Source organism: Zeus faber, assembly GCF_960531495.2.
Source record: "Zeus faber genome assembly, chromosome: 16".
In the NCBI taxonomy this organism is placed as follows: Eukaryota; Metazoa; Chordata; class Actinopteri; order Zeiformes; family Zeidae; genus Zeus; species Zeus faber.
In genome coordinates, this window is record NC_137202.1 from 5857250 (window position 1) to 5868122 (window position 10873).

The 10873-nt window shown below is 47.1% G+C and overlaps 1 protein-coding gene across 1 annotated transcript; it reads left to right on the forward strand.

The window, feature by feature from the left end:
* Positions 1 to 1098: 1098 nt before the first annotated feature.
* Positions 1099 to 6471, forward strand: wnt8b (wingless-type MMTV integration site family, member 8b; the record flags this gene model as incomplete). Its single annotated transcript, XM_080016616.1, has 6 exons — positions 1099 to 1169; positions 2219 to 2252; positions 3393 to 3531; positions 4050 to 4175; positions 4273 to 4415; positions 5830 to 6471. 6 exons carry the CDS (start codon positions 1099 to 1101, stop codon positions 6382 to 6384), a joined length of 1068 nt encoding a protein of 355 aa, XP_079872742.1. The 3' UTR covers positions 6385 to 6471.
* Positions 6472 to 10873: the final 4402 nt, after the last annotated feature.

The window sequence follows — 10873 nt, forward strand, 5'->3', positions numbered from 1 at the left end:
CTGAGCGCAAGACGCGCTTCTTGGAGACGCAAGCGCGGAGTTGATGACGAACGATAAAAAAAAGATCTTAAATATTGACACATTGGGACGATTGGTCGATGTCCTTGGTCCCAAAAGGCAAATGAATATAAATGCATCAATTCCTTATCGTTGTTAACTAAAAAGCAAATAATCCCTTTTACTATTTTTTACTTATATATTATACTTATTAATCGTATGGTCCTATTACCTTATTGTACTACTGTGCATGTATTTCTATGATAATGGCCACGATCTAAAAAATATCTTAACATAATTTAATTATGCATGGCGAAGGATCTTTATAAAAGCTGACCTTAAGTGCGTCATTTTAAAAACTAAAACCAAAAAATAATAATTTAAACACGTATCAATAATTATTATAATACAAATCAACGACTGAAAAAAATGAAATCAATTTGTAATGATTTACGTCAGTTAAACTCTATTATTTCCTAAAACACATGGTCAGTCACTTGAACTATATTTCACATAATTTAAAAGCAAACCGCTACCAAGACTCCACGCCACACATTTAATAAACCATCACTTGCCGCCTGTCTCACCCCGCCTGACTTGGGTCCTGTGAGTGATAAACCCTGATTTAATCACACATTCCTGTTTCATTTCCTCAACAATAAGCACTATGCGCCTAATTTGTTCTTCCTTGTCAATATAACCATCCGTCGTCCAGGGACTCGATCCTGCACTAATCCCCGACAATCAGTTAACGCGTCGTGTAGATATATTAAATAAACTTAAAAAAAAAAAAAAAAAATGCAGGAGATCAGCCTTACAGTTTTAGGATTAAGCATCTTCCCTGGCTCTCCGATGGAAGGGGAGCATGAATGCACCATTGGCCCAGGGAGCCTTTTGATCACTTCAGTCTCTGCTCGGTGGAATACTTCTGATTGGCCGAGGGAGTAAGTAGGGGAAAATCTTTAATTAAGCAGATAATCTCTTGTTGGGACGAGAGTGGCTCCATTTCAGATCCCCCCTCAAAACCCCTGCCCGAGACCCCTGGTACTCCTGCGCGACTCTTGCATGTGAGCAGCTCTAGCGGCGTCTGTACCTGTCAGGATGTTCCTGCACTGCGAGGTTTTCTACTACATCTTCATTCTGCTGGCTCACATGAGGTCCTGCGGCTGCTGGTGAGTGGGATTTGTTACTTTTCATTTGTGTCACGGATTTTTAGTGATGCAGTGGTGGTGGAGGGTTCAGGACCAAACAGGGTCTAATGCAACATTGGTGGCAAATCACTTCAAAACGAATTAACTATGATTATTATTGAATTGCCATTCTTCTTTATCTCAATCACAATTCAATTATTATGTTAATAGAACTACTTCATCATGTTTTTTTTTTTTATAAAAAACTGTGCTAGATCCACGATTTGTCAATAATCAATTAGCAAAATGCAGTATGGAGTATAATATTTATATATGTATTAAATGCATTTTGTTTACTTGCTTTTTGTTTGTTATTAACACTTTGTGATTGCATTCTATCCATATAGAGTACTTTGAGCTTCATGTTCTGTATGAAAGGTGCTATACAAATACAGGCTGTTTGAGTTATTTTATTTAAAGTTTGTATTTATTATTATTATTATTATTATTACTATTATTATTATTATTATTATTGGTGTTGTTGTTATTATACTTAAACTTAAACTTAAACTTATTATTACTTTTATCTGCAACTGTTCTCAATAAGCCTAACTCTCAGCACAAACTGTAAACAATTGTTTGTTGATGTTTGCACAAAGAGGCACATTTCCCTGAATTAGCCAATAATAATATATTTAATTCTTATGAAAAGGGAACTTAATTGGCACACAATTTAATTCTGAACTCAGCACTTATTTAACCACAATTAGTTTAACATTACCTATATAGGCCTCCAGCCACACATATTTTAACAAATTCCAAATCTGTATCCAACAATGATATTGTGGCGTTAAACACGTGCCTTAACGAATAGTTTGAAAACAATAAGAATACATTTATAATAAAATATAGGTCATTTATTCTGGAATAATAAACATTCAAAAAGTTGGGGTTGTGTTTTCCACAGAGTAAAGAACAATTTGAGATGGTAAAACATGGCATTACGTGCACTAATGAGAGATGTGAGTGGAGGCAGAAATTCCTCTCTTGTGAGTAGTTTCCCTTAGTTAATAAGCTGTCTCCGCTTCCAGGTCAGTGAATAATTTCTTGATGACTGGACCCAAGGTAAGCCAACATTCTTTTGATCTTTTATCCCGATCCCCTTCCCCAGAGATAGGGAGCGCAATTTCCCCCAAAGATGTTTTCTAACAGAAGCTCGGGGGGGACGACCATTTCACTTTTCAGTAAACCTGCTTTCTCTGGGAGGCACAAATAACTTCACTGTGTGTGTGTGTGTGTGTGTGTGTGTGTGTGTGTGTGTGTGTGTGAGAGAGGGAGCGAGATAAACCTCTGCTCCGCGTCTGGAAGCAACACTTGTGTTAATGATATATCAGCGCTGGCTCTTTGGGGGGATTTTTTTCCCCTTTTCTGGGCCGTCATACACTTGACCTCATTCAGAGGCACTGCGTGTCTCCAGGCGGGTAGAGGAGCGTGTTGAGGGGCAGGGGAGGCCGGAGCATGCACAGCTAAAGTGGGTGGTCATCATTTGTGAGGGAGACCCCTGTGAAAGCCGGGGTCTGGATCTCCCCAAAGGCCACTTGAGACACATTAGCATGTGTCCTCCACACAATCTGAGCGGGCCGCATGCAGCAGAAGGCCGAAGCCAAGTGGAGGAGAGCGGGCGGGGCGCGAAGCGGACGACAGGATCTGATGTTTGAACTTTGCTGGATTCAGGTTTAATGCCTGAAAACGTTTAATAATTACCTAAAAATGGGGCACTTGGTAACCTTTGAAGTTGTTTGTTTATTCCAGAGGGCAACGACTGTTTGTTGAGTATCCTTCCATGTAGGGGAGTCCAGAACCTGCAAAGTAATCAAAAGTAACCACTCCCATGTTTAAAAATGATCCCAATATAGGTCCTACTTGTAGTTATAAAATACATAGAGAACTCCTACGTCTCCGAGGATCCCACCAGAATAAAGGTAGAAATGCAGAAGTGCCCCAGCTGGCGCAATTTCACGGCATTACCTTTTACTAGTTTCAGCACAATGAACACACAAAAAAAAAAACCCAAAGAGAGAGCAAAACAAGGACTTTTTGCAGGGAATCTTTGTGGCCTACAATGCATTTCTAGGCCTGTTACTTTGCAGGGTTGTATGAAGTTATTACCCCGTCCACGACGCCTCCATCCGTGTATTTCTCGTCTGTGTCCGTACGTGGTCTTGTGTTCTCACGGCATCCCCCGCCCTCCGCCCCCCACCCCAGGCGTACCTGATCTACTCCAGCAGTGTGGCGGCCGGGGCGCAGAGTGGCATCGAGGAATGCAAATACCAGTTTGCATGGGATCGCTGGAACTGCCCCGAGAGAGCGCTGCAGCTGTCCACGCACAGCAGCCTCCGCAGCGGTACGTCCGGGGGGATGCTTAACGTCGATTATGCTTCTATAGTAAACAAGTTGACCCTGTCGTGTCCACGGGCTTTCTCTCGTCAGACGATGAATTGTAAAGGAAAGCAACTGTCTGCATTTGGCTATGATCTCTTTGTCTTCGCCGAGTGCAAGGGCTTTTGAAATATCACTCTTCGGGGTCGTCACATTGGCCACCGTGGCTCCCTGCCCAAGACAAACACACTAATCCAGTTGAGAACATCCTACACGTCGACCGCTTTCATCCGTTTTTTCATCTTTTGAAGACGTAAAACTCCCAAAGACTGTGTTTTTTAATTACAAGAGCGCATGGAGAATAGGGTACGTTAAAACGCCTGAGTCATGACACCGATAAGGCTTTGGGGTTGAATAGTCACGGTATGTCTAGTGGTACTCATATTTCTGTAGGCTACACGTGATAAAAGGTTCCGCCATTTAATGTAGCTTGTAACACAGCGTATGGATGGAAGGATTATAAATGGGTCTCTGCGTCTCCAGCAAACCGGGAGACGGCGTTCGTCCACGCCATCAGCTCGGCCGGGGTGATGTACACGCTGACCAGGAACTGCAGCCTCGGCGACTTTGACAATTGCGGCTGCGACGACACCAGGAACGGACAACGGGGTAAAGGGAACCGCGCCGCGCGGCCGAAAAAACGAAACGACTCAGGCGGCGGCTTGTAAGGACGGAAGAATTCATGTTGGTTCCCTGCGCTTCCCAGGTGGCCACGGCTGGCTTTGGGGCGGATGCAGCGACAACGTGGGCTTTGGCGAAGCCATCTCCAAACAGTTTGTCGACGCGCTGGAGACTGGACAGGACGCGCGAGCGGCCATGAATCTTCACAACAACGAGGCCGGACGCAAGGTACTACACGCAGTACTTACACATAGTACTCTGCCATAGCACTCACCCATAGTGCTCACCCGTGGTATTTACCCTTGGAACCTCTTCAAAGAAGAGCTTGAGGCCTTCAATGTAACACTGAGAAATCATGTAATAAAAGCATGGACTGCATTTGGGTTAGGTGCTTTACAACTTATCCCTCACATCCACCCACTCACACACACATTCATACACCGATGGCGAGGCAGTATTGATTGGGTCGTCATTTTAGTTGGAGCCTGAAGGTCAGGTCCCGGCCGCTGCTAAGCATTCAGCAGTTATCTCCGTGGCGGTGAAGCCGTGTGGCGGCCTCGAGGGTTTGAGGTGTCTTCGGTGTCTCCGGTGCTCTCTTCGCCCCCTAACTGTGCGCACAATGTAAAGTGCCCTTTGAATAAATTTCTCCCTTCTCAAAATTACACCGAGTGTGCCACCCAAGCGTCCCTTTCACCGCCCTGAAGTGAGGTGCCACTCGTCCCCAATAATAACAGTGTGTTCGGTGTACCAGAAGGGCCTATTTACCAGCGCTGAATGCCCTTTATGACAACACCCAAACTCAAGAATCTTGGGATCACTGGTGCAAGCTTAATTAGAGCTCCCGCGGAGCCCGACATTTCACAGTGTTCAGTATTATGCTGCTTTTTAAAATAAGTGTTTAATTTTATTCTTGCAATAAGGATCCCACATTTATGCCGCCCTTTGTCGGGCTGTGGGGGAGTCTGAGGGGACCACAGGCATGCAGCTGAAGTGCTCTTTGTTTACTCTGCGAGCGCTCCCTCCTGTTGAGCCCTAGGATCCCCACGGCACCTGGAACATCATTGTAACAGGAAAAAAATGGGGATAGAAAGAGAAGAAAACTTCTTTTTCATTCCCCCCGCTCAATGGGACTCTCCATTTGGACTAGAAAACATGTTGACAATGAGCGCACGCTGAATAAATACTCCTATTCCTCTGGCTGGACAATGAGGCTCAATGTGAAACTTTGATTCAACCTCACCTCCACAGAAAGTTCATCCCCCTTTCCCCCCGAACAGAAACCTTCCTTTTCAAGCGACATCTGTTTTGTGTCTGCTAAAGTCAGGAAACACTGAGGGTGCGACAATGGACGAGAAAAAAGACAAAAAACTCGGGAGTAAACCTTGAACTTAAGATTTCTTTTTTTTGGGGCGGGGGGGGTTTCATCCCTTTCTATTGAATAGAAAACCTCAACAAGGAAATCAGTTAATTTGACAACACATCAATCAAGCAACAATGCGGCGCACATACCCTGCCTCTCAAAGACACACTCACTCACAAGCGCACACGCATCCATAAAGAAGCACACATTATGTACACATGCAACCATACGTTTGAGGGATAAAAATGCCGACAAAATCGAAATGATTCCTCTCGACTTCAGGCGGTGAAGGGCACGATGCAGCGGACGTGCAAGTGCCACGGCGTCTCGGGGAGCTGCACCACGCAGACCTGCTGGCTGCAGCTGCCGGAGTTCCGGGAGGTGGGGAACTACCTGAAGGAGAAGTACCAGCGGGCCCTGAAGGTGGACCTGCTGCGGGGCGCGGGCAACAGCGCCGCCAGCCGCGGGGCCATCGCCGAGACCTTCAACGCCATATCCCGCAAGGAGCTGGTCCACCTGGAGGACTCCCCCGACTACTGCCTGGAGAACCGCACGCTGGGCCTGCCCGGCACTGAGGGCCGCGAGTGCCTGAAGAAGGGGAAGAACCTGAGCAAGTGGGAGAAGCGGAGCTGCAAGAGGCTCTGCGGGGAGTGCGGGCTGGCGGTGGAGGAGCGCAAGGCCGAGATGGTGTCCAGCTGCAACTGTAAATTCCACTGGTGCTGCGCGGTCAAGTGCGAGCAGTGCCGACGGACGGTCACCAAGTACTTCTGTGTGAGGAGAGGGGCTCAGAGAGGCCGCAGCGAGAGGAAGAACCTGAGACTCAGGAAGAAGCACTGAGGCCACGCTGCAACGTGGCGATGGTTCACCCCCATGTCCATTCCGTCCGTTTTTAGAAATAGGTTCCTCGTCCACAGCCCACCACACCCTCTGTGCATGTGTAGAAGATGTCTTATTGTTAAAAAAAAAAAAAAAAAAAAGGCATGTCCTTAGCATGTCCTTCCTTCTTAAATGGTGGGAGGTCAACAATATTTAAAATGTATATTTTTGTACTTTTTAGGATAACGTTTCGACACTTCGTTAGGCATTAAAGGAATTTTTCGGAATATTTATCAAGATCATCCAAATTTCTCTACACCTCTATTTATTCTCATACACCCAAAGGAAAAAGCTGTGAGAAATAACGTCCCCCATTAGATTAACGCCAGTTCAGGCCTCTCTCTCGCTCTCTCTCTCTCTCTCTCTCTCTCTCTCTCTCTCTCTCTCTCCACGTCGAAAGCGCCGAACCTTTGGATCCCGAACAAACGTCCCTCCACTACTTCCCCAAGCACCTCGACATTTCTCTGCCCCTCAAATGTATTTAATTGTAAGTAAAACAAAGCACTTTGTACTGTACATTATTAATTTATTGCACAGCATTTCTTAGTTTGACTTCATTCTTAGTCGCCTTTGTGGTACGTGTTCTGTTAAAAAATGCGATTAAAGTATAATAAATCCAGTCTGTCATGTCGTTAAAAAAAAACAAAAAAAAAACACTCAGGTGAAGAACTTTTTGGACGTAATCTTTCCGTCTCTGTTGATTGACGTCACAGTGCACAGCATAACCCAAGTCCTGACATTGTTCGGGGACAGGAGACCCCGGGGGGAGAGCGACAAGGGGAACAATCTTTTCATCATTCTCCTTCCTTCCATCGGGGCCTTTCTCAATTTCGCCTCTACAAATACCTCAGTTTCTCCCCCTCATCATGGTAATCCTCAAAAAGCCCCCTAACTCCTGAGCACTTGGGAGTTTCTTTACTGTTTAATACTGGTTTAATTAACTTTGTCCAGACAGGGTAGGGGGGTGGCAGCGGAGGGCGACAGGCAAGATGCCCTTAAAAATCATCCCGCCTCTAATTTTGTATGCTAATCTCCTTTTTCACGCCGCCCTTCCTCGGGAGTGGGGGGAAAGCAATGTTGGGAAAACTCGGGGCGGCCTATGCCAGGCTTCCTGCTGCTGCTTTGGTTTTTGGGCCCACCTATTTGGATCCTTTCACTCCTCTAGGGCCTTCCTTTGCTCGATTTAACAATGAATGCTGAGCTAATCAGCTCTCTCGGAAATGCACCACTGTCGAGCAAGGTAATCCCTTCTTCTCCGCTCTGAATGGGCCGTCGCCTTCTAAAGGACTTTGGGAAAAGGCTTTGCACGGATTCACACTGTTCGCTCAAAAGAAGTTAGTTCAAGTATTGTGCCCAAACAAGTAGGTTTTATAAACAAATGCTTGCCAGGATACTCGCCCCACCTGCGAGTGAGAAGCACCGGGCGTGGGCACAGTAGCACATGGCCGCCCGAGCCAAGGCTCTCAGGACGCCATGGGACATGAAAGAAGAGATTAGAGGTCCCATTGAGGAGGGGGAGGCGGCATTCATTTCTGCACCTTCCTCTTTTTACTCAATAAAGTGTCAAGGAAACACCTTGTTGACATCTTATTTACCAAATAATGATCATAATCACGGCTCCTCCCCCACCGTGTTGACCCTGGAGGGCTCGGCCTGGCATGCGGCTACGCCCCCACGCTGGCAAGAGAGGCAGCATTCCAGGCCGTTTCCCCCCCCGAGGCTTTATGGGAGATCTGCTGTTTATTGGAACCGGGGAGAGCGCACCACAAGCCCCACTTGGAAGCTCTCTGAGGAACACAAAGATGTTGATCTGGAGTATTGTTGTCGGCCTACAGATCACCACTGGAATAACTGACCAGGGCCAAAACGGTGGATTTTGAAAGCCATTTCATTCAGTGAAGCCGATTCATTCATTCCCAGGTTTAAATTGTAAGATACCATAGATACCATAGATGTTCTCAGTCAGACTTTAACAATTACCATCACAGGGCCGCCACTATACACCGTGCCGCTGGGTACAACAGGGGCGCTACAGCACTCCAACAAGGGCCTCCGGCCGCATGCCCTCGTATAAAAACACCAATTAAACACCCAAACACAACATTGCACCTCGCTGAGTCTCACAAAGCGCCGGGACCCCCTGCCCCCACACCGCCCCCGACCCCCACCACCCCGCCACCCCGCCATGCTTGGGACCGACGCGACCTCCGACCGCGAGGGGCCAAACATCCGCCGCCCCACCGCCCGAAGCGCTCGGAGTCAGGGGCGGGCGGAGCCGCCGCTGCCAGGTCCAGTTTCTACTGAGGCGTGAGGCCGAGGTGGCGGAGAGGCCGAGGTGACACGGCGGAGGAAGAGAGAGAGCGGGAGCGGAGGGGGGCGAGCTTCTTCCCTCAGCCCCCTGGCAGGAGGGCGTGGGATCCCGATCAGACTCAAACAACGCCGCAGTCAGTTTGTTCAACGCATTTGGGCTTCCTCGCACGGAGATGAAGAAGTGTCAATCCGCTTATTTGGACAGGCCTGTTTGAACATTCTGAACACACATATGCACATCACGGGCTGTCCCTGAGGCGCTCAGGCTGCTTGTTTTTGAAATTAAACTAACGACACCTGCCCGGCTCAGAGTGGAAGCCTGCCAACTTCGATCGCGATGCTCGGCGTAGACTACCGTGCATCTTGTGCAATGGAGTAGTGGCATTAGTTGGCGGTAAAACAAAGCTGGTCAACAAAGTTGCAACTGCCCCGTGCTTGGAACATTGAGTTCTTCTTGCATTGTCGGCCTAATGGCCACCACGACAGCACATCAGGCCTAGTTGGCCTCAGGTATTAATACTAAGCAGGTTGAACTATGAGGGGAAAAGTAAAAAACTCAGCATCATGTTGCCATGACTTTTTGAATTGCCTCAATATTTTCTTTTTAATTGTGATGGATAATCACAACGTCATTCCCTGAACCCTTTTGCAACCTTGTCAGTGCTTGGATTATTATAAACCCTGAGAATATATATATTTTTTTTGAATGAATCTTTTCTAATATCATCCACTGACAGGATGTTTTGCTGTAACACTTCTATTATTATTATTATTATTATTATTATTATTATTATTATTATTATTATTATTAAATTAGATGTGGCAAGCAAGGGAGACAGTTCTCTAGATGATGACATGATCGGCGAAAAATAAGGAAAGTCCTACATTTAGTGCTTCAAAGCCCCTCTGACTAATTGGATTTGTGGCTTAGATGTTGGGGACACAGCAGCCGGAGCGGACGGGTGGGGATGAATGTGAGAAGGTGGAGAAGGGGGACATTTGTGTGCATCTTGGGAACAACATCCGTGCGTTTTGTTGCTCATTTTACCATTGAAACGTCTTATCTCACAGCACATAAAGTCACTCGGTGCTATCGCTCGCCGTCTCAAAACCCCACCTGCCATCATATTGAGGCAACTAAAAAGGATGGAAGATGACGTCAAGGAATACTGGAATATTAAGGAGAAATCTCCGATCCTGAACGCCGGATCAGCGCAGGATGGAGATATGAGCTGGTCACAGCGGGGGGGCGTCGAACCCACGGCCACAGATATCTGCTCAGAGGAAGGAGGAGAGAGGATCTGAGCTCGGCTTAGTGGGCTGGGGAGGAAACACCAGGCATGGGAACCCACTAGGGGGGCTGCGGCCGGGCCCCCCGGGGAGTGTGTGTGTGGGGGTGTGTCTGTGTGTGTGTGTGTGTGTGTGTGTGTGTGTGGTGGGAGGTTGCTGATAAAGATAATCTCCAGAAACAACCAAGCAGAAAAATGAAAGTGACACCAACAAGTGGGCGGCGGGGAGCAGTAAGTGGCTCGTAAAGTAAAGTAGTCTATTTTTCCCCCGAGATTCCACGTTTCGGGAATAGAAAACACAGATTTCATTTGGGTCAAAAAACTCGCATGAGGTTGACGAAACAACAGGCGTTGCAACGCATGGCGGCGAGCGAGGCCCGGTTGCCCGGTAGGTCGGACCACAGAGCAAGGTGCAGCGCGCTATCTGCCCGGTCCGCTATCTCACACTCATCAATGCACACACACTCTGATGAGCGAGGTTAAACATTGCCTCGGATTTCAAAAGTGTTTGTTCAAGCGATAAAAGCCACATCCTTATCGAACTCATGAGCACACACAAATACCTTTAGGAGCTCGATCGAGATTCGGATTGAGATTCCATCAGTCATATCTAATTCAGTTGAAGTGCAGTGGACTGGACACGAGTCCAACTGATCAGCGCGCGTGCGTGTGTGTGTGTGAGTGTGTGTGTGTGTGTGTGTGTGTGTGTGTGTGTGTGTGTGTGTGTGTGTGTGTGTGTGTGCAGGGACAGGGGGGGAAAAGCAGCAGAGAAGGGACCTTTTGGCGTTTTCATGTGAATTAATACTTTCCTTGCTGGTTTTTGATATTATTATGGGTATCAAATCAAACGT